Source organism: Lepisosteus platostomus, chromosome 2, assembly GCF_059453375.1.
Source record: "Lepisosteus platostomus isolate fLepPlt1 chromosome 2, fLepPlt1.hap1, whole genome shotgun sequence".
Taxonomy (NCBI): domain Eukaryota; kingdom Metazoa; phylum Chordata; class Actinopteri; order Semionotiformes; family Lepisosteidae; genus Lepisosteus; species Lepisosteus platostomus.
The window spans coordinates 30,811,256-30,836,081 of NC_142612.1; the positions used below are offsets into that span (position 1 = coordinate 30,811,256).

The 24,826-nt window shown below is 37.6% G+C and overlaps 2 protein-coding genes across 2 annotated transcripts; one reads left to right on the forward strand and one right to left on the reverse strand.

Annotated features, from left to right (window-relative positions):
- The first annotated feature begins 2,310 nt into the window (after positions 1-2,310).
- On the forward strand, positions 2,311-6,376 carry slc25a6 (solute carrier family 25 member 6). The gene is made up of 4 exons (XM_088604890.1): positions 2,311-2,558; positions 3,717-4,203; positions 4,760-4,900; positions 5,916-6,376. Exons 1-4 carry the CDS (start codon positions 2,448-2,450, stop codon positions 6,071-6,073), a joined length of 897 nt encoding a protein of 298 aa, XP_088461016.1. The 5' UTR covers positions 2,311-2,447; the 3' UTR covers positions 6,074-6,376.
- Positions 6,377-7,479: 1,103 nt separating this feature from the next.
- On the reverse strand, positions 7,480-14,474 carry LOC148676205 (interleukin-5 receptor subunit alpha-like). Its single transcript, XM_088604902.1, has 8 exons — positions 14,280-14,474; positions 11,184-11,289; positions 10,901-11,082; positions 10,088-10,236; positions 9,859-10,003; positions 9,580-9,670; positions 9,348-9,429; positions 7,480-8,216 (listed from the first exon to the last, which is right to left on the reverse strand). Exons 1-8 carry the CDS (start codon positions 14,365-14,367, stop codon positions 8,166-8,168), a joined length of 894 nt encoding a protein of 297 aa, XP_088461028.1. The 5' UTR covers positions 14,368-14,474; the 3' UTR covers positions 7,480-8,165.
- Between the last annotated feature and the right edge of the window lie 10,352 nt (positions 14,475-24,826).

Genomic DNA, 24,826 nt, shown 5'->3' on the forward strand with positions numbered 1-24,826 from the left:
AATATTTCAATGTGCAGACTACTGGAAAGAATAACATACATAGGTACATAAGAGCAGTGAGAGGAGAGACTATTCAGCCTGTTTAGTTGCTTGCTGGTAAGTTCGGATTAAATATACAGACATTTCTTGATGTTCAATACCACGAATAGGTAGCTTGTTCCCTAATAACATTTTGTGATCCCTTTCAGTATAGAGCCTTCTTTAAGCTTAGAATGTATGTGCCTGCACATTTTAACATTAAAGGCCATTCCTTGATTTGAATTCTTCAATTAAAAATATATATCCAAGAATGTTAGTCAGAACCTTCACATAAACACATGCATAGAATTTTCAAATCAAGGAATGCAATGTTAAAATTGTTCTTTGCGCCATTAAGATCTCGTGTAGAATTCTGTATTAAGTTGTCACCTTGATATGAAAAGATTTTGCTGCATTGGAATCTGTTCACAGAAAGGCAACCTGATACATTTCCAGGCTCAAAGCAATGTCCTTCACTGTAAAGATAAAAATGAAATCTTTTTAGTCTTGTACTGAGAAGACTGTGATGGGATAGGCTTCAAAATCCTCAAACACGGTGATAAAGTTAATCCAATGGCCTTCTTAACTTGCAGGATCTGCTGTACTGCTGGCAGAGGCAGATTTGGATGAGGGAACTCCACATACCAGCAGATCTTTCTTGCAGTCCTTGAATATGCTGGTTCACACTGAGGGAAGGGAAAAGACCACACTGCAGTATAAAAATGTGTTACAAAATTACGGCTTTGTGGTTGTGCAAGTCAACCACACTGGGAACTTTCTGGATGCTGTTTTGTTATTCAAAAAATAAATCATTTGTTGAAGATGCTCTGAGTGTCGTTCAGCCTTTTTCTAATAATTTCTTCCTGCCGATGTACGGAAGGTTATTTCCTCTCATTCTTCTTCAGGTTGATTTAAGCTTATAAGTCCACACATGCCTGCCTGGGAGAATTGAAAACATCACTTTCAATTGAGGAAGCCTTGTCTATACTAAGCCAATTGAAGTATATACAGTACTTTTTCTCATATGTATTTAATATTAAACCTAGAGAGCAAAGGCGTTTCCTATGAATGGAAGCAAAACAGAGTTTGCAGAGTGAGATGTGATGTGTCTATGCATCTCAGTTTGGGAGCTGAAACATCTCTTGAAGTCAATATAACGTTCTTACATAATATTCTTCTGCAAATTCGATAGTGTGGGTTTGTTGTACGCAGGAGATTATTTGTACATGATTCTGGTCTGGGCAGCTTCAGGGGTCAGCTACTGTGCCTGTACATTTTACTCATGCATTCAGTTTACAGCTGACTCGTGTTCTTTTTTAGAACAAATGAACACAAGGACTACAGTTACTTGACTCTGCTATAAGTCAATCAAGGCTATAAAACTTAGCAATACCACACTGAAATAATTACAAATGAGTAATCAACCCAAATTTGGGATTTTCTAAATTTCTATCTAGTATTTTGTAGACAAGGGATGGAGGATATTAACAAAATATATGAATGTGGAACTGTGATAGTTTAAAAAAATAGTAACAGGTAACGGGTTTATTCCATGCTGAAAAGAAAAGAAAGGAAACAAAATGTTGCTGCTGTGGAGCCTTCTTCAGGTGTTCAGGTGTTTTTTTAAATGATGGCATAGCGCCTCCTAGGTGCAAAAAGCGTACTACACCTGGTATTCCCAGGCGGTCTCACGTCAAAGAACTAACCAGGCCCAACCCTCCTTAGCTTCTGAGGTCGGACGTATTCAGGGTGGTGTGGCTGTAATCGATGAAAGCAGTCATTTCATCTCTCTTTGTATTTTACATTCCACGTCTCATTAAATGATCTAACACCTGACTACTTTTTGTCTATATGTCAGTTAAGCAAGTGAAAATAGGGATTCGTGCAATATCCCAGTTCGGCGGCATCCAGCATTTAAGCGTCTCTGTCCATCTAAAATTATTTCCCACTTTCCACCTATGGGAGCATTGTAGGTGGAGGTTGTTGCCAGTATCGTATTATCTATTTTGTATGGTCATTGTGATTTATCTCTTTCCTTTCACAAGTTTCAATTATTATTTCTCTGACAATTTAAATGTCAGCTCGCGTAGCTTGACAAAATTAATCGCAATTTAAATTATTATACATATTAGTTTCCACTCATATCAATAGTCACGATTTATTTCTATATACTTTTAGAAATTAAATATTTATAAGCAATTTTATAGATTTTTTTTTACTCTTAGCACCTATCAGAACTAAATTTCGCGGAAATCTCGCGATGTTCTGTCCAGTACCAAAGCATCACGGTAATACGTAGCTCCTCCATTTTGTCCGGGTTTAGCGGAGGAAGTGTAGCAGTACCGGGGTCAAAGCTATCGCTGTGTCTTACGGTCTCTGTCTTTTTCAAGCGCGCTTACCTGACGGTTTAAACAAATTTGCTGCTTGCCATGGCGGACCAAGCCATTTCTTTTGCTAAGGATTTCCTCGCTGGTGGAGTTGCTGCTGCCATATCTAAAACCGTAGTGGCCCCTATAGAGAGAGTTAAATTGCTGCTGCAGGTAAGGTTGATTGTAATTGAGGAGTAGGGATTACTGGGCAAAGACACTGGAATAGCACATTTGTACATTGCTGTAGGTCAGGGATCTAATGCATTGTATAAAACTTAATTTTGCTTTGAGAAGTTGTCGCATAATGCAGTTTGCTCTAGCAACCTTCAGCGTTCTCCTTGAACAGCCATATTGAAGTCCTCTTCCAATTACTGCTGGCTAAAGCATCGTTTTCAAATCTTTTTCAGTCCGTTAACATAATTCTAGGATGATTGCATAGCTCGCGGTAGACTTTGTACGCCTATCGTTTATGTTAATAACTGGAAATGAGAGTAACCTTGGCTCCCTCGTGTTCAAATCTGCACCTATTAACTGTGATCTATGTCTAATTCAGTTATCTAAATAGTTTCTAGATGAAAATCCTCATCGTTAACTGCATCATTAACGATGCATTCACTAACGCGTAGACTTTATGTTAAGAGCAGTATCAAAAGCGATCTACAACACTATTTTATAGCCAAGCTGTTACGACAAGGCCCCAGTGGCTCCTGACCTTTAACTGAAGATTGTGGTTTCAAATCCCAATTTAAGAACAGCTTCTTTTCATATGAATATATTTTTCTTATTCAACTTTTGTATTGTATGCTTGAGTGCTGTACTTTTCCCAGATTGCTTCTATTCAGGCAAGAACAGAAAGTGTAAGACTATATACATTCCATACATACAAACACGTAGTTATCTCAAGTATGTCTTGTAAATACAATAACAACCCTGCTCACTTTACATTAAGTCACCAATTGTGTCTCGTTACTGTGATTTTTTGGGTGTTAAATGTATTATCCAGTATTTATTGCGTTGACCCAGGTAGGGTGGTAATAGACATTTTTCTTCAGGATTACTGATATTTTATAAAAGTTCTTCATTTTAAGCAGGATGCTTTCAGCAAAAAAAAAACTTTCTCTGCTGGTTTTATTTTTGAAGGGGTATTTCAACAATTGTTTCATTTATTCATGCAAGGAGATGCAGATGGAATATTTAGAGGAATTTACGTATGTACTTCATGAAGTTTACTTAAGATACGATCTTTGCGCTCTTTAATGACCCTTTTTGCTGAACACACTAGTCAGGATCAAAGTGTAAATTACATAATTTTCCTGACTTTCCTTCCAGGTGCAACATGCCAGTAAACAGATTGCTGTTGACAAACAGTACAAGGGCATCATCGACTGTGTGGTGCGTATCCCCAAGGAGCAGGGCTTCATCTCGTTCTGGCGTGGCAACCTGGCAAACGTCATCAGGTACTTCCCCACGCAGGCCCTGAACTTCGCCTTCAAGGACAAGTACAAGCAGGTGTTTTTGGGGGGAGTCGACAAGCACAAGCAATTCTGGCGCTACTTTGCCGGGAACCTGGCGTCGGGGGGCGCCGCTGGGGCCACCTCTCTCTGCTTCGTGTACCCTCTTGACTTCGCCCGAACCCGTCTGGCTGCGGATGTGGGCAAAGCCGGGGCCAGCAGGGAGTTCAACGGGCTGGCCGACTGCCTCGTGAAAATCTTCAGGTCGGACGGGCTTCGGGGCTTGTACCAGGGCTTCAACGTGTCAGTGCAGGGCATCATCATCTACAGGGCCGCCTACTTTGGCATCTACGATACAGCTAAAGGTAAATGATAATGAAAACCCTTGTCTTTTGCGACCTATTCAGGAAATATAATGATCAAATCTGATTTATCCTAATAAGTGGTGGGCCCTTTTTATTCACTAAGAACATATTTTCTAGTACATGGAGAGGGGGGGGGGGGGGGTTGACATTCATTTGACTTTGCAATGCAGTGTCCTTGTTGTTCAAGAGTTGTTCTGTGTTGCAGCAATCTGATACAGGTGCTGATTGTGGGACTCCTGGTAGTTTACTACCTATCACCTTTCATTGGAGCACAGTACTTCCTACATACAATTAATTCACTATATGACTTCTATAGAGTAGATGTCACATACATACATAAAGCCTTCGCTGATTACTTTCTGCTGTGAACAGGCCCTGAGAGGAGCTCACGTCATTTCAGTGTAATTGAATAGGCTTCCAAGGAATTTAGTTCTTTACAGAATGAGGCATTTTCCCTCAACATAAATCTTAGGTTAGTGTGCAACACAGAAGTAAAACCCACTGAAAATGTAAATCCCACTGGATGTTTCTATGAAGAAGATCATCTTTCTTTCAGGTATGCTCCCTGACCCCAAGAACACTCACATTGTGGTGAGCTGGATGATCGCCCAGACTGTGACTGCAGTGGCTGGCGTGATGTCTTACCCCTTCGATACTGTGCGCCGTCGTATGATGATGCAGTCTGGACGTAAAGGAGGTAAAAATACCAAGATTGTGTGGCTTTTTGAGAATCGTCAGGTCTGGCTAAAGAGAATATACTTCTCAAGTTAATTATGCAATAGATACCTAGTAATCGTTAAGAACAGTGTTTGTCCTTACTACATTCATTTTCTAAATCATATATTACTGGGGAGTGTTTGACATGTTTGCCATCAATCCTTCTGCAATTTCACTTTATATATTTTCATTAATCAAAGCCATATAGGTGAACACAAGGTAGGGCAGTGATACGTGGCATATTTGTGAAACTATGCCATGCACATCCCTGTTCAATAGCTGTATGCTGTGAAAGAGTCACCAGTGACAAATTACCTATATGTGGGAAAAAAGCTGATTGCATAGAGAGTCCTGGAGAGCAGTGGTCCTGCAGGTTTTATTGGCAGCCACAAAAGGTCAGTGAGCGAAATCTTGAAAGCGTGTTAGCTCTTCCTAGTTAAGCAATTGATTGATCCTATTAAGTTATTTATTGCTCAACTGGAATTAAACTAGAAGACACTGTAGCTTTCCAGGATCGGAGATGCAGACCTTTGGACTGCTGAGAGAGTGGTGCTGTTTTGCTTCTCTCTTTCTTGATTTGTGGGGCCAATGTGATATCTTGAAATTTTCTTCTTTGACAAAGAGCAAAACTACCTTGCACGCGATCAGTTTCCCTCAAAAACGGTAATGGTTTTCAACCCAAAAATCAAACACGTTTTACTTTTTTGCACAAGTGAAGTTCATCCTCTTCATGTAGAATCATTACACCCATGTATAGGAAGCTCATTTGAATTCCACAGGTTTCATTTTTCTCTGGACAGAGAAAGTGAGTATACAGAGTGGTGTGATACACTTTAGATTTGAGTACTGGAGGAATTCTTCTCGATATTCAGCCTTTGTACTTCAAAAGCTGCACTATTCCTAAGTTATATCAAAACTACTTTCTGATAAGTCAAATCAGTATTATGCTTCTGAATGCATATGTATTTTCATTCCTGTTCCTTTTTTGTTCACAGCGGATATCATGTACACTGGAACCATTGACTGCTGGAAGAAAATTGCAAGAGATGAAGGTGGAAGAGCTTTCTTCAAAGGTGCATGGTCCAACGTTCTTCGAGGCATGGGGGGTGCCTTTGTACTTGTCCTGTATGATGAATTCAAAAAGATTGTCTAAGCTAGTTCCATCATTGTCTTAGAAACATCATTGTCTTGGGAACAAAGATATTGACCATTGTAGAATAACAGTACTACTAAGGACCATTAAGCCTATTCAGATTCTTAAAAATTCCAGTATTTATGGAGTCAAGGTAAAACCTAGCTCTTGAAACGTAGTGGCCAACTATGTTCTCAGTGCATTGAGCTGTGTACTTTCCACTTTTAAGCACTATGTACCTTTTATTTTTTTGCACATCTTTAATTTTCTTATGTTTTAGACTGGGTCATTCTCCTCCAGTACAATAAAAACCCCAAAACAAAACATTGTATCATCTCCATTATTCTTTAAGTGTGTGTCCTCGGCTATCTTCCTAATTTGGATTTGCTCGGCAATTTGAATTTTTTTCAGTCGAGCACAAAAAAATTTCTGTGTTGGAATGATGAGTATTTTGTTTGCAATTAATGTATAATTGTCCAAGGATTCACATTTTATTTACTTTACCATTCACAAATTTAAAGTTTATATTGTTTTTTGAACTTCCAGGGCAGTTTAGACCTTCAGTAGAAGTGTAAATCATTTACAAAGTCCTGAATAAGATGAATAGGTGAATAAATAATTTTCCAAATCTATTCTAATCGTCTCAATTGTTCACAAAATTACCATTGTTTTTTCTGTGGTGGCAGCACTGAGGGGAGTTGCAGTGTGTTAATATTTCCTCAAGGTGGTGCTAAGAATGCATTTTCTGTGGCTCAAAAAGTATATTCTGCAAGTTTTTTTTATAATTGCTTATATAACGCTTTTCTGGACACTCCACTCAAAGCACTCTACAGGTAATGGGGACTCCCCTCCACCACCAATGTGCAGCATCCACCTAGATGATGCAACAGCAGCCATAGTGCGCCAGAACGCTCACCACACATCAGGTTAGGAGAGCAGAGTAATGTAGCCAATTCATAGAGGGGGATTATTAGGAGGCCAGTACAATAAAAAACCCCAAAACTAAACATTGTATCATCTCCATTATTCTTTTTTAAAGAAACACCCTGGGATGTTTAATAACCACAGAGAATCAGGACCTCAGTTTTACATCTCATCCAAAGGACAGCGCCTGCTTGCAGTATAGTGTCCCCGTCACTATACTGGGGCATTAGGACCCACATGGCCTGCAGGGTGAGCGCCCCCTACTGGCCCCACTAACACCTCTTCCAGCAGCAACCTTAGTTTTTCTCAGGAGGTCTCCCATCCAGGTACAGACCAGGCTCACACCTGCTTAGCTTCAGTGGGTTGCCAGTTGTGAGTTGCAGGGTGATATGGCTGCTTTTTGTTCTGAGCTCAACAAAAATGACAAACATTTGCAAAGGCATTCATCTTTATATATATTATATCCCTGTTATTGTAGTGGAAAAAACACCAATCGAGGCAAGTTTCATTTAGCCAAGGTTTTTCACTTTATTTCTATGTACAATAGTTATAGTACATTTGACATAGCAAAATAAAATTTATTTTTTTAACGTGAGATGAATATTGTTTAAAATGCAAAAGTCTCTTTGATTTAAGATAATTGTGTAAAATGCCTTGATCCTGATTGTCCTGAATATCTATTGTTACTGGAATGCAAGGACTAGTTCTGGCATTCTAGTGTATGTTGAAGTAGTTGAATACCAACTAAGTTAATTTTGTTCCCCAGAAAAGAAAAGTTAGATGAGCATAGTGATTTTAAAACTGAATGCACTGGAAATCATGCATTAGTGTTTAGCAGGACTGTCCTGTAATACTTGTTTAAATACCTTGAAGTTCTTGAACATGCGGACATGGTAAAAAAAAAAGCAGTACAGTTATTGCAAAAAAGATCTGTATAATTAAGCTCTAAATTATCTGCTTGAATCTGCCCTTTCTGTTTTTACCTGTCACATCACCACGTATAGATTGGTGCTCTTCCCAGTGGTTTTCACCGCTTAACTCTTGTGCATATTTAGTAAGCAATGCAGCTTAATCAAAGAATCACACTGGTTCATAGTTGCTTGAAACCATCATGCCATCTGATGTTCTTCAGGACAGCTTATCCTGGAGCATCCCAACATTTATACAGACTGTTATTCTCTGTTTGAATTTAAATAACTTCTACTGGCACTTGTAATCTCTGGCAGTAGTCCATTTCCCCCTGAAAACAAAATATATATATTGAATAGTCAGAGCTGTCAAAAGCCAGAATTCGAGGTTACCAGGGTCATCTGTAATTGTTCTAAACAACTCGAAGAACAATTGCAAATGAGGTTGTGCCTGCCTAGTATTATTTTCAGTAGCTAATTTATCTGGGGATCACACCTCCTTAGTATTACAACTGCTGTTTGTCTAATAAGAAATTGTTACATATTGATAGCTGGGTGGTATGGCGGTACAGTGGTTAGCTTTGATTCCTCACAGTACAAGAGCTCTGGGTTCAGTCCATGGGGTGCAAACTACTGGAGTTTATATGTTCTCTCCATGTTCATGTGAGTTTCCTCCCACAGTCCAAAGACCTACATGTAGGTTAATTGGCTTATGTAAAATCATCCCTGGTTTGTGCGTTTGTTTGTCCGTGGGCCCTGTAATGGACTGCTGTCCTGTTCAGGGTCTTTGCTGCCTTGTGCAATTTGCTTGCTCTGATAGGCTGCAACATCCCCTGAGACCCTGTACGGGGTAAAGTGGTTTAAAAAGGATGGATGGATTCATAGCCTGTTCAAATTCAGTCTTAGTTGCAAGAATTAGTGATACATGATATCAATAATGCTACAGTATAACCTGTAGAAATTGAGTGCATTTTGGAACAAACTACCCATTAATGTTTTTGATGTAGATATTCTTGATCTTCCTTCAAGAAAATGGAAGAGTGAGATCCTTGGATCAGTAAACTACTAACAACCAGGAGTAATAAGGGCTAAAAAGCCTCTTCTCTTTTGTAACATTTCTTAAACCAGTATGCTGTTAAAGAATGTGCAGAATGAGGCATTTAAAAAATAAAATAATTTGATTAAACATTTAAATTGCATAAAAAGAAAAACTTGTTAGAATCAAGGCTTACAAACCCCGTAGATGATATCGGGCAGCAGAGTTTAATGATGGACAGTAAGGGAAAGAGGGTGTAGTAATTACAGGAATGTTATAACAGGAGTGTGTGCGTCAGAGGTATTCAGTTACCCACATAATTTGTGCAATATTCTCTTATTGTACAACATCCAGTTCAAGTAGTATGCACAAAGGGAACCTTAGGATGATCATTGTAAATTGTAAGATGATTTATCTGAGTGCTTACCTTGCCAAAATTTAAAAACCATTCAGCCATCTTTTCTTTGGGATGTGGGATTGCAGGGAATATTTTATCAATAAGCTTGTACCTGAAAAGTTAAAGCCCTCTGGTGAATATTTTCACAAATTATCGTGAACTCCGCTCCTAATAAATATGTAAGTCATATGTAATATGTTACTCAATACGGTAATATGGTTTACAATGCGAGACAATTTAAACATGAACCCTGTAAACTTACCTTTTGAAAACATATAATAGGATCAGCGTCAATATTAGAGTTAATGTCGCCAGAGAAGTAAAAATGAGAACATCAGAATATTTTCCTGTACCTGTGGAAGAAAATAATAAAAATCTATGAATAACCACACATGTACAGTATAGTACTACTGGAATGCACGTGGAAACATTGAAGGATGCATTAATGTTTAAACAATATTCGTTCCAGCGCAAAAAGGATCATACTAGGATTGCAACATGACTTAGGCTTTTATAGAGAAAATAAGGAAGTGCTTCTTACCTTCATATGTTTCCTCAGTCCATTCGCTCCATATATTACCAAAGCCACAGTCTTTTGTACCTCTCACTCGGAGTTTAAATGCATATCTTTTAGAGATGTCTGTCTCTGTGGTGTAGGATGTCTTTTCATTTAGAGTGATATTTTCCTGATTTGGAAAAGAAAATTGGATTATTGGACAGTTGCTGAATGGAGGTACCTTAATTGTACCCTTATTAAACCTTTTTTTTACCTTGTGTTTTGAATCCATGCCTTTAATGATTAATTGGTATACAAAGCAGTTTTTCATTATTGGATCTTTTGTAGGTGGCGGTTTCCAAAACAGTGAAAAAGATTCCTTTTTCAACGAATATCTGAAATCTAAAGGTGGATTTAGTTTTTCTGAAAGGAAAAGGTATAAATCAATTTAGATTACATGCTTTTGGTAAGTAAATAGATTTTGAATAAAGCAAACTGCATAATACTCATTCATTTTATTTCATTGGTTTGGGTTGCTGTCATTATTGTGTGCTTTCTCTTTGGATGAATGTTTTCAGCTGGCTCATTTTCTACAGATAGAGGTTGATAATGTTAATCCACAACTTTAAACAAATAACAATTTAAGATGATGTTTTGTGATACTTTTATTTCAATTCTTGAAGCACAAAAAGAGATTTTATATCTTTCCAGTACTTGCTGTTTACTTCATCTACATTCTCTCATTCTGGTATCACCCATGATGCCTAGTAAGTAACTTTTGTATGGTGTAGTGACTTGGTGATGTTTAGGGGTTGGATGAAATCATGAGGGACATGAAAACTAATTGAAATACAATTGTTGAGATCCATTTTGCGGCATCTGTAAATTTCCTGTTTAATTCCCAGTGAATAATCGGTTGAATTGAAAACAACACAAATACCCAATTGTTGTAAAGGTTATGAATAATAGATGTCACTTTTTGTTGACCATGGTAACGACAGACTGCAAATGATGACAGTGTAGTGTTGACAAAGGTTTAGATATTGTGCTGAATCATCACACGCAAAAAGAAAATAAGCTTCCTTACCAATTTCATATGGTTCAAACATCTGTGAGAATGACAGGTTTGGAAGCAAGCTGACTGACACATTGATTTGAACTGTGAACTGCACATCTCTGATTATTGAGATGCTCTGAAAATGGCATTTGTTCCTTCCTCTTCGATTGTCATTCTGATACACTGGACATTCTTTCACCTGTCCCATTTGCCTGATTAAAAACATATTTACAGTAAGAATAAAGAAAAGTCAGTTCACTGTAGTCATCATAAAGTGTACTCTAAGTGTACAAAATGTGTAAATTGCACTCACCAGAAACCTAAAGTTGACTGGCATTCTTCCATTGCTGGGTACCAGCTGCAGTTCAGAGATGTGACATTGTAAATGATGCATTCAATGGAGGACCCACTGGGCAAATCTGAAAATAAGCAGCATGTTACACCAGTCACTTTCCACCTGAAAGTGAATTGATTGACTGTGTGTAGTGGCATTTTGTGAAAGACTTTTAGATTCACCAAAGTAAAATTTACGCTCCGGTATAGGTTTTCGTTATAAACTCTTTTCTATGACATTTCAATGAAGTCTACTGTGTATGGGTTTTTTGTCATCTTGAAATATGAAATTATGTCCAATACCTTTCCAAGTTCCTAATTCTGGATTGCCAAAACTAAATACAGTTATTCCTGTGATGGACTGGTGTCCTGTCCTTGGTGTATCTTGGATTGTGACCATTGCTTGCCAGGATATCTCCCCCACAACCCTGTATAGGATCAAGCAGTTAGAAAAAGGAGGAAGGGATTGTAGCTCCCATGCCGATAGGAGAGCTTGTGAAAAGTCCTAACCATTAGAAAATAGAAATAATACATACAGTATAATCAACAAGTATGGCACTATTTCTGGGGGGTTTCTCTTGCACTGTATCTTATCATATGCACATACATAAGAGTTCTAACCTGCAGAAGCAATTAGATGTTCTGGTGAAATGTGAAGACTTCTCTACCAGCATAATAAATGGGTCTGGTGTAAAGGATCTTATCGCACCATCAAGTACAACATATAAATATTGTTCAAAGTGTTTTTATTCACCAGACACCGAGCGTATGTTTATATACGCGCATTATGTTTTGTTCTAGGGATGCAGTTATAGCTGTTGACAGGGTCAGAAGAAGTGCAACATAACGACATTGTTGAAATACATCTGGGTGGTACTGAGAAAACCTAGAAACAGTGACAAAGAATTGTCATTTACCACACAGCATCATTTCGCGCAGTCTAATTCTTGGAATTCTTGAAAGCGGTACAAGAGCAGAGAAGGAAAAAGAGATCAACTTTTTCATGTGACACTTTCAAGGTCGTTTGTGACTGAAATTAGATTTCAATGCTGAAGACGTATTTTGAGGCTTTTAAAAGGTCAGTTTTTTCCACACATTAGTATGAGTGACTTATTGTGCGGAAGAAGTCAGAGTATCATTTTCGCAAAAAGAGCCGGGTAGCTTGTTCTACAGGCTTCTGGCTTTCCTGTTTTCAGCTTTAAACGTGTTTTCCACATTTAATATTACCACTACAATAGCTCTTTAAATCCACCTGTCATCGTTGTAGTCTAAAATTCCTTTCTGACAAGTACATAATCATAGCATAACACACTTAGGTGTGCACTGGTTTAGGATATGAGCCACTCTTGGTCCCCAGTTTAAATGCTCACTTCCTGTACATGTGCCTCACGCCTGCAGATTTCTTTAATGGATCATAACTACAGTACATACTGTAGTATCCCAGTTGTGTGGCACGGACCCCATTTATGAAATATTCATGTACTGTTACTTCTTTCTTTTAATTTTGCTGTTGTTGAATGTTTTTGAACATTATCTACTCTAATAAGCCAGCTATTATTATTATTGTGGTGTATAGAATATAGTATCCCAGTTGTGTGGCACGGACACCATTTATGAAATATTCATGTAGTTATTTCTTTCTTTCAATTTTGCTGTTCTTGTCAGAATGAGAATGTTTCCTGATTTCTGCCTAGCTCCAACAATGTCAGCCAAGAAGTGAATAGACAATCACTTATTAAATTATTATTAATATTATTACTTTTATTTGTATTACTAAAGTGAATGCTGCTCAAAATAGCAGAATTGTCAGATTTCCCCACAGTACTGTGCTCCGCATGATATTAAAATGAGGTTTGTATGGTGATGTCTGTACTGTGGAGCACCAGAGACATAATAATAAGGTCTGAGCCCTGTAAAATTGAATTAGTTTCTGTGAACAGATGCCAGGTTAATGATAAATTCAGTTTTTCCTCTCCAACCTTAGCAGGAACATAAGACACACTTATTTTAATTAACCTCTTTTCATTGCAATTTAAAATCCTCAACAGCAGATAAAAAAGCAAATCCAATCGCAGTGAACCATCATTTATTTTCTTTCATAACCAGTTCAGAATATAAAGAAAAAAATCAATTGAGTATAAAAAATCATATTATGAACAGGATTTATCCATTAAAAAGAAGCATTCCTCTCCATTTTTCTTTTTTGTTGTATTATTTGATGACCTAAAGGATTACATTTGCATAATCTGCACCATTTAGAGGAGAGCAAAATTATTTGTGTATTTATTTTCAAATAGTCTCCATTGCATTATATTAGAAAATGGCTTAGGAATGGCAATGTGTTTTCCACTCTTATAGCAATGCTTGATGTGGGCTAGTTTAATATTATGATCCACAACTCATAAGTCAAACGCAGAACCCAAGTATGTATCTGAGCCCTTGTCTGCAAAACAGATTTTAATGTTTTCTGTGTGATGGATGATGCGCAGTCAGTTAACCACACCATTTAAGCCCTTATTGATGAACTGCAGTAATTCTGAAATACACATAAAGTCAGTGCAAGGAAGCTAAAATATGTGATAAAATCCTCCCATATGTAAATTTTAGTAATGTTCGGAGCAGCTGAGTTCTGAACATGCAGCAATTTGTTAAGATGTTTGGATACACCAGCAAGTGCTGTGCTACATTAATCAAGCCTGGAAAAGACAAAGGCATGATTAACTTTTCAACATCAAACGGAGAGATGGGAGAATTGTGCGTGGATACAAGTGCAAAAAAGATACCTTCACGATATGGAAAACATGAGCTTTAGATCAAGGTTTGAATCAAAGATGATATCAAGATTTTTGACACATGTTCCTGATCTGATTGCAAAATTATCAATAGTCAAAACTAATGAAAGTTAACCTGACACAGTTGCAGACACATGCGTCTGACTCCTCCAGAGACTCTTTTCTCACAATCTCTTTTTCAAAGTTGTGCATTTAAGCTTATCCTTCACTATGAATATTCATGCTCACTGTACAAAAGAATAGTCTTACTCTATATTATGTTAACAAATCATCATCATACTTACTATCTTCTTGCTGATTTCTGATTTTCTCACAATCTGTCAACATCACGAAAATAAAACAAGCCAAAATCACTTTCACGACTGTATCCATTTAGATAAAGTTGTGCTTAAAAATAGGAAAGAGTTGTGGAACAGGTCTGTGAAAAATTAAAAGCTGTAGTTGTCTTGGTGGTTGAGTAATCTAGAAAGAGATACAAACCTGACTCACAGTTACAGTTTTCAAAGTTTATGAACACACCCATAGTTTTGCAAAACACCCATAACCACAAAGAAAAAAAGGAATATGGTGTTTATATTATATTTTGCATAAAAAGAAGTTTATAACTCTATTTATGCACATATGTTTTTTGGAAAAATAAAGTATACAGATTTGAGATTTTTGATTAAATGCTTTTGACTTCATTTTACTAACGATTATTCACAACTGATGACTGATCGTGATGTACTTGACTGACTGTTGCATAAGTAGAAGATCTCCTTAGTGAGATAGTTAAAAGGACACATGCAATGAGATTATATCACCTTTTGAATATCAAGCCCAGAAGAAAAAAACTAATACAAGAACAAATATGACGTGATTATGAAGAGAAAGCACCTTTGTGCCATCAATGTGTTGTAGACCGGACACCTCAGAAGGACTCACCAGCAAAGGGACCCAAATGATCATGCCTGAGGCACAGACTTGTACAAAGATAGAATGTAAGAACCTAAGAAAGGTTAGAAATGAGAGGAGGCCATTTTTCTTATATAGCTCACTTGGTAGTAATTAATTGATCTAAGGATCGCTACCCAGCTGTTTCTTGAAGAGCACCAGGATATCATCTTCAACAATGTGGCTGGGTAGCGTGTGCTGCCTTTGCTTATAGAAAATCTTTTTATCATGAATAGTACAGTAATTCAACCATGCATACAAATATCCTGCTGAAAGAATCCATCAGACAGCTGATTTTGTCACTTGGCAGCACATGTATTGAGGCTGGAAAACAAAAATCAGCAAGGCTGTGACTGAAATAAATACTTTTTTCATTTTGGTCAGAAGTCAAGTCGTAACTGTTTAAGAGTATCACCATGGTAAAAGACAGACTGCCATTGCACTTCGCACAACAATATCCAGTGGAAATACGGTTATAGTTCACTAACTACGATGTCATTGCTGTGTCAAGGCAAGCCAGTAGTGACACTGCAAAAAGAACACATCTCCGTTCTCAGACTGAAGACCACCCTTGCAACAGAGATGACCCTGGTAATAGCTCAGTGTTGCCTCCACTGAATGTGTTGTGGAGGAAAGAGGATGAGTTTGGGCACATTTCTGGAGAGCAGTTTCAGCATCAGGACAAGACCTGAGGAAGACCCCCCAGCTCTTTTACCTACATTAACATTAGAAACATTACATTAGTTAACATTAGAAACAGAGTTTCCACTGCTTTGTAGTATGACACATAGGCTCTGCGTATTAAATGACCTACTGTGACTGCCTCCTACCAGTTTCTACCAGGATGTCAGCTTCCCGAGACTTAGAGGCAGTTAGAAGATTGCCTACATGTTCTCAATGGAGACTATACATGTCTGGTGACTGCAAGGCCAAGGAATGTTATGATTTCCTGACCTCTCCATGTAACAGAATAACTCTTATTCTATGAAAGCTATTGCCCTGGGGAGGAAGTTATTTTGACACGAGTTTCCCCCCATCACTGGATAACTATTTCACTATGTAGAATGATTGCATCGTAAGTACTGAACTTTTTGACACATCGTGGTGAATTCTACTCAGCTGCAACATGGATTGGATGACATGGTAATGCATCTAACTATCATCTATACTCATTTTTGTAATCATGACTATAATTATTTTTATAATTGCAAAAATAAGGCGAAACGATTTACAAAAGTAAGTTGAGATGGATGAGGTAGGGAGAGGTGGGTCTTGGCGAACTGTAAGTGGTACAGTTTCACTCTTTGAAAGGATAACAAACTCTTTATATTCAGACTGTAACATTGATAGTACATGACACTAATGATATTTACCGAATTCCAGAATGCAGTCACTCATATTTTATATGTGCACCTTTGAATGTGGGAAATATTCAAGTCTCTAAACTCAAGAGATCACAAGTGTTCCTCATAATGTGACTGTAACTGTGCATGATATCAGTGAGCCCAAGTTCTCCTGAGAACGGTTTTCATGCCTGAGAAAGTTAGTTAGTTCATCCCTGACAGGAATGTCTGGTGCCAATGAATGTAAAGAAAGACCAAGAAAAAAGTCAGTTAGTTAGTTGGGATTTAGAAAAGAAATGTACTTGTATTCCTATGCTTAGAGTGAATGCTAGTATTCTAGATATATGATTCAGAGAAGAGCAAACCAGATATATTCCTGGGCTTAAAGGACTGGATTACACCAATTAAATTATTGAATTTAAACTAATTAAATTGAACCATTTTTTAATTTTGAGCAGACATTTCATCGAGAAGACTTAAATATTCAGAATCCTTAAAGGCATTCACAAATTTAACTTGCTAGACCTAATCAGAATCAAAAATTAAAGACAAAATAGTGGGCATGAGTGGAAACTACATGAAAGATCATTTAAACCCAAGACCAGGAGGCACTTCTTTACACAAGGGGTTGTGGGAGCATGGAACAAACCACCCAGCCATCTTATTGTAATTGATACCCTGGCTTCTTTTCAAGAAACACCTGGTGTCCTCGTTATATCACTACAGGAAAAAAACAAGCAAGCTAAATGTACTAAATGAACTAATTTGTAACTGTTTTTATATTCTTAGATTCCTTAATTTAAAGAATCATCTATGCTCTGGCTCATTTGGATGAGTTCATGTGAATGTCAGGAAGATGTGAGACATGTCCTGGACATTTACGATAGTCAACACTTCATAGAGCTGATTAGAACTTGGAGACTAAAGTACATTAGTCACATCTTCAGAAAAGCATTCTGAACACACTTGAGCTGTTTGCACGAGAACTGATGGCCCGCCAAATCATTGATGAGCTAAAGGCTGACCTGGACCGGCTTGGTCAAGGGTGATGGAAGATGATCAGTATCCTTTCAGTATGGGGTTCATATGCTATGGAGCTGTGCATAGGTCAGACAAGTGTTGCAGAGGCTTGTGTAAATGGCAATGCTCAAAGCTTCAGAGAAGCTCAAAGATGAGCAACATGCATGAATGGATTGTAACACCTCATCTGGGGACCAGACATAGCAGTTAAACCTCCTCACAATTCTAAGACCCCATTTTCATCTGTGAACCCATCTTTCCCGTTTGTCATTGCAAATTACAGCTTGTGAAATAAATCTTTGATTCAATTTGATTTTTGATTTGATTTGATTCAATGCTATCCAAGGACTGAGAAAATTCTATATACAGAGGTTTATTTGGATCCTGAAGTAGTATAACAGTAAGCTTAGAAAATCATCCTGACATGTTTAATACCCTTAACTTTTATCAATGATGTATATAGTTCCAGAATAAACATTGTTGTATGTCTCTTACTTCAGTGATATGTCTGAATTTTGTTCCTTTTTTCCCATGTTTTTGGAAGGCAAAAAACATTCCTGGACATTTCTTCATACAAAATGTATGCAGAATATGTTTATATTTGTTTAATCTATCTCACTTTTTTCAGGTTTCTTAGAGTACCACAACTTGATACCACAACAGTATCAGTATCAACAAAAATTGACTTTTGAAGAAAGAAAAAATGAAATGTGTTCATTGTTTTTTTTTTGCATATTCTTTCTTAATCTTTTTGCATCCTTTCTAGAAAAACATAAGACATCTGATTATTTAGACTTCATGGCCAAGGTGTTAGCTGCGATTTAAGCCATAAACCTCTAAACCGCTACTTTCCAAAATTGTGCAAGATGTTTAAGAACAGGTTCTTCCAGGAGGAACCACCCTCACCACCATCATTACAAAACAAAGTTACTCATAAGCCAGACATTCTGTCAGACAAGTTTTATACTCTGTCATTGTCCATTGTTTATTCTGTTTCTAATCATCTTTCTAAGCATCTTTCACTAGGAATAACAACACCTAGAACCTTGACCTGACTCTTTTGGCTACCCGACCTAGTTCTTTTGCCTCGGCTATGACTTTTGCCTCTGGGATTTGGATGCCAATCGGTAGCAATAACCTTCTATCTCAGTGCCCCATAGGGTCCAACCTGGAACTCCTGACATGAGGAGTCTCAAAAGGACAGCCACACAAGTACAACAGAGTGAAGGAGGGATACAGAACACAAATGGGAGGAAGAAAAGCAGCTTACGGATAGTATTTTCTAATGTGAGGAAATGACATCAAGAATGATTATGATTTAGGGCAGCTGAAATTGAACTTACCACTTGTTGTCATCCCTCACAAATGTTTGTTATAAACCCAATTAATTTATTCTGGTGCAATTGTTTTAGTTTTGCTACAACCTTGAACATTTCAGTGGGGTTAAAGATGATCAGGGTCCTGGCCAATGCACTACAATCTTTTTCTTCCCGTGCTAGTATTAAGGTTTAATAGTGCGTCTGGGGTCATTAGCCAGTTCAAAAACAAACACTTCTATCACAATCGCATCCCTCCTCTTAAGGGTGCTCCGACTCTTTTGTATTTTAGCTGATTATATGCACCTGTCCCCTGTTCTGCCCCTCCTTATTTAAGGCTGGTGCTCTCGCTATTCCGGGCTCAGTATTGGGAGATGGATGCCCGGAAGCCCGCCTACCAACAGATCCAGGAGAGACCCGACGGCATAGGCTTTATCATGGCGTCCTGACCATCTGGGTCTAGGGCTCGGAGCGCCTGGCCTCGTTAACCTGTTTTTATTCCCTGTCCCTGTCCCTCTCCTGGCTCCCGTTCCGGGTTTTAATTATGTTTTGTCTCGTCTTGAATGGATCACCCGGTTTTGGATTTTGGACTGCGTCCCGGATTTCCCCCCTGGTCTCTATGGCCTTTGCCATGCCCCCTGAGCACCAGATCACAGTCATTACACCCCCCCTGTCAACCCGCCCTGATCCTCATCGTCTCCTCCCTGTTGTCCTTCTCCTTCTTACATCCGGATTATACCGTCTGCATAGGGTCCTTAACTAAACTTCGTGGGAGCCTGGACTGGCTCCTGTTACAACTTCATTTCCAATTCACTCTTCTAAAGTTATTCCATGATACTGGAGAAATCATATTGTGTCTTTATATTTCTTGTGCGTATCCCACAAAAATGATACAAAACCACCAGCACTTTTTAACTTTGAAATATTTGACAATTTAGACAATTTTTCATTTAAAAAAGGTTTACTCTTGAACTGAGAGCTCGTACTTCATTTTGTGTCTCTGCAACTTTTTTCTTTAGATAGATACTTTCTTTCTATCAATTTTCTGCGAGGGAAATTACATTTTTTGTTTGTTTTTTAGATAAATAAAATAAATAGATAAAAGAGAAAGAGCTTGCCTGGCCGGGGATCAAACCTACAACCTTGGCATTATAAGTACCACACTCTAACCAACTGAGCTAACCAGAACTTTAATATTCTGCTCTTCAGCTTTTGTGGTTTACTGCATACTCTAAATGTTTGTGATCTAGAATACAGGGTGTATGACTGTATTACTTCTTATGACATGCAGAGATTTGAGGTTGAATTCAAATCAGCAACGAGATGAGTGCAGTTAGCAAATGAGTCACCAGCTTGTCTTCTCTTGGGGGAGTCTGGTATACACTCCACAACCATGTTGTTGAAGCTGAGGCTCAGGGATTTTTCAAGAAAGGGCTGGATGAAATACTGTAACTGGATCAGTTAGCTGCTAAAAAAAAACAAGCTGGATGAGCTGAGTAGCTTCTTCTCATTTGTTGCCTACCTGTATGCTGTAATTATTTCAATTCCCTGTCTTCTACTTCCAGTTTCTGTCACAGGATTCCTTTCTTCCTTGTTAGAGGTCATTATGGATACATGTTGAATCCTTACATCACACAGCATGAAGGAGCCATAACAAGGAGTCTTACTGTCAGATGAGGTCCTGCCATCTGTTATAGTGCATTGTCCCCATGATGATATCTGCAGACACACATAACTATCCAGATGGTTAGCCTTGAGCTGCTTGCTGACCACTTCACCGGATGGCTTTCTCACTTTGTCCCATTTGAATTTGTTGATGTTTCTGCCTTTTGGTTTCAGCAATGTCAGTGTATGTGTGAGTTGATCTTCTAATAAAAGTTCTGTGATCACCTTCTACAGGCAGACACCACTTGCTCACTTCCCTCCACTGTCATTTCCAAGTATTATCTCCGATTTTGTTCCTTGCCCTCACATGTTAACATTACGCCTGTTTCTAGCTGTCTGGTAGAAGTGGGTAACAGTATCATTTCTGATTTTTCTTGGACTATTGGATTGCAACAGCAATTAGCTCACAACCCTCAGTTTGCAGCTGTTGTTAAGGTCCTACTCTCATCCTCATGAGGCATCACAAAACATATGAATGTTGGTTTTGTTCAGCAGATCAGCACAAGGTTATATTTCTTCTTGTCAAGATCTGGCCATCTCTGGTGGTTAGCTATTCCTAGACACTGTCTTCCTTTTGCAACTGCTGCCTCTCACATCTTGATGACAAAACCAGGATTATGAAACTTTTCCTGCCTTGGCTGCTGAACACTTTTCCCCTCCTCAAACCTTAATTCCAGCATAACTGGTTTTATTGTGGCAGTCCTGAACTGTCAGAAACGAACCAAATTACAGTTCATTACTTGAAATTCCTCTACAATACTCTTTCATATTTTTTGAACCATGATAGCTAACTTAACCCATGCTTTTGGTCTTTTGTGTGCTCCTCATTGACAAGAACCAGCAAAAAAGAACCATGGTTTCTCCTAGACAAAGTTATTATTATATTATTAAGTTATTTTTGTGTCTCAATTTATTCTGAAAACTTGTCACCAGTCCCTTCACAAAGCAAAATTACTAATTCCTACTACACCTAATTAGAGTAAATGAGGTAATGTGCTCTTGTGAAGTTTTCTATTCCAAAAGGAATTTAACTTTTTCACAGACCGGTAATTTACGCATCGTTTTCCTTTTAACATGGGTTCAGCACACTGTACAGGCAATTTTGAATAATTTTGAAGTTCTGATGTAATATATCATTATATTATGTGTTGTTTTTTTTTGTTGCTTTTTTGTCTTTTAGATTCCTTTGAGTTTTTTTGGTCCAGAAATGATCTTTTTCCAAATACTGTATGTTTTGGAAAGTGTCTGGCATTGTAATCTTGAAATGATCTCACATATTATTGTGAGATTTGATAGCTTTCTGCCTCTTTTGCACGTACTCTTTATACAGTATATGCCCTGCACTAACTCCTTGAAGTGCATTATCTTAACGAGGAGCTCTGAAAAACAGCTCTATGAAGGTATAAGCTTTCTTATCTTTATTATATGCCCCTACAAAGTCAGGATATTTGCAGGAAGAAATTTGCCTTGACCCAATAACTTAATCTTAAGAATTTACCTCTTTTACTCTATTTCACAAGATCCTATTCTTGTTACAAGAAATGTATTGTTACTCTGCATGTTGCACAACTTCTTATCACTGCCTGTCAAGCTGTAATAACAAACTTAATTCTTGAGAGTTTCTGTTTCCACCTGAAACAGGAAACTGTACATAGATTATAGATAATAAGAACTTTATATATAAGAGCTTGTGATAAAAAGGCAGTGCAGTGAAAATGTGTACAGTAGCAGAGTTAGAGAGAACAACTGTTGGTTTCGTGAATGTGCAGGAAATATGTGGGAAAAGTTTATTTACATACTGGTCAATATGTTTTGCACTCAAGTCTTTTGAAATATCTGTTTCACAACACCTAAAAAAGAAAAACAATAACAAATTGGTGAGTACTAAACAGGCATACTACATGGTTTATACCAGACTAACAGATACAAAACTAGCCACAGTAAATAAGATAGATGATTAACAATTCATCTGAAAAACTAGAAACACAGGATTCCTAATATTTAAGCTGAAAGAAAATATATAAATGAAAAAATAAAATGTGTGTGAAACTAGGAAGAGATACAGATGTATAGGCTGCATATAGAGAACATTTGGGTTAAGTGCTTTGAAATTAGCCTGTGGATGTTTTGTTCCAGCAATTACAATATCAACAGGTTTAAGTTAGATTCTTCTGGTGTCGTAATTTTAATTACAAGGTGTTGTAATTTTAGAAACTGAACTGTGATGTACATTTTCAATCTATATACAAAACATGGAAACAGTACACAGTTTTATTACTGACATTCCTGTGTGAAGTTGAGGATTCTATCTGCAGTCTGAGAGGGACAAATTCCTGCTATGAAAGTTTGACAATATGGGGACAAGAGAAGACAGTTTATTTCTCCTGAGGAAAGATAAAAAATGAATAACCTAGCATGACAATTTCCATGGCATGAAAAGCTTCTTTTCCCCTCCCCTTTAGGGAGCACTATGAAATTGTCTCCTTGCTAAGTGACGGTTAGGGAAGGGTTTCAGGAATGTACAGCAGGCAGAGGATTAAAGTGGACTACGTGGTACAATTAATGACTTGTGTGAGAAACAATAAAAGTGAACTGTAAGAAGCCAGAGAGCCGGAATAAGTGTTCTTGCTTGTTATAAAAATATTAGTCAGTGAACCAAGATCAGAGAAGCTGGGAATTGTCCGAATACATGCCTCACCTTCCTCCCTAGCCCAGGAAACATACCTGCAACTTTACTTGTATGTAAGGTGCTGATAACTTGCATTCTGTAGCTGTCTTCTGCAGCAACTTCAACACCTTGTCAAATTTTAAGGTTTGAATATGACTTTACTGGGTAGTTATCCCTCCAGTTGAAACCTGGAGAATGAAAGCCAGTTGAGCTGACTTTGAAACAGCTGCACTAAATAAATCTGACTACAGTTAGGAATCAGTTAGGGTTTTTGCTTTTTCCGACCCGCTTCGAGATTTTCTATTTTCCAGTGTTGGGGTATGAAAGCTAATAAGCCACTTGTTGAAAATATGCTTAGTTAGAATCATCCTGCTTTGTTAACTGAATGCATTGGGACATGAAGTCTGGAGGAAATTAAAATATTCTTAATTCTATGAAGTATAAGGTAGAACCACACACAGCACACTCTCAACTCCCTATTATTGTTGCTTTGTATTTGGAGTTGCGTTAATAAACTGTATAATTCCTATTTAATTTAAAATTAACAAAGTAATATGTAGTGGACAACTGAAATCTGAGGAGATGATCAGAAATAACTCATCGCTCCTTGCCAGTTATGTGCTTTAAAGAGTAAAATTAGAATTCTAATGGCAAACAACAAATTAATACAATAATAAAATGGGTTAAGAGAAAAATCTGTGGTTGTATCAGGATCTGGGCAAGGGCTCACTGGCTGAACGGTAGTCATAAGAACTTAAGAACGGCTAAAATGAAAGAAAGTCATTAAGCTCATTAAGCCTATCTAGCTTGTTCAGTAGTCAGTAAATAGCAGCAGGACCATTTCAGTCTAAGTTTGATATTTAAGAACTGAAGGAGAAATGGAACTGAGTTAGGATTTTAATCCTCCAAGCGACCAGGAACTAACTGATATCCCAGCAAATGCTAAGTGTTTTTGCTTCTGTTCCTATTTTGTGTTTAGACATATTGAGGTAGTGAATCATGGTTTGGATCATCTTCTGGCTTACTGGGTAGTTCCTTTGAGGCATGACCACATGAATGGCAATTCACTTCTGATGGGTTTACTGTCATTGGAACTAACTTGAGAAGCACCAACTACCATGATATTAACAAACATATCCTAGATCCTAGATCCCTATGATACTGGAGATGACAAGTATCAAAAAACAGCACAAATGGAAAATAACTTTTTAGGGTTTTACTAAAACTAAATGCACCATAGCATAAGACTTAGAAAAATAACAAATACTTTTTATGGAGACAGATTTAATAAAAAGACTAATGAACTCAGCATGTTTCGGCAAAGCAATTTGCAGTTTGATTAGCGATTATATTAACTAAACTTTTTGTTTATCAACAGAACAATCTTCAAATCATGGGTAATGAAAACCATACAAGTCAATCAACATAACAGGGATCAAAAGCCAATGCAATTTACTAAAATAGCTTAATGTAGTATAATCTTCTGTAATATGATATACTGTACGTCTCCCAGCATCCAGTGTAGGTCTACTGTACTTGACAGATAAAAAGACAGTGGATTTTGTTCAAACAGAATTTTGACAAACTGCTTCAAACTGCATCTGCAAGTAATTATATTGGTAGTGTTAAGTGCTTTGATATTAAAATGTACGATAACAACATTTACATCTCCAACATATCAGGAAACTCACAAACACTACCATATGCTTGTATGAAAAGATGTCAGTGAGTTTTGAGTAACCTGATCTGGATTCTTAAAAGAAAAAAAGGAACTTATCAGTTTGGTTTTCTTTAAAAGGTTCGCCACTAGTGAGGTTTGCGTAACAGCATCTTTTTGATCTATAAATTACTGTGAGATTTTTTTCACAGTATAAACCTTCTATTTC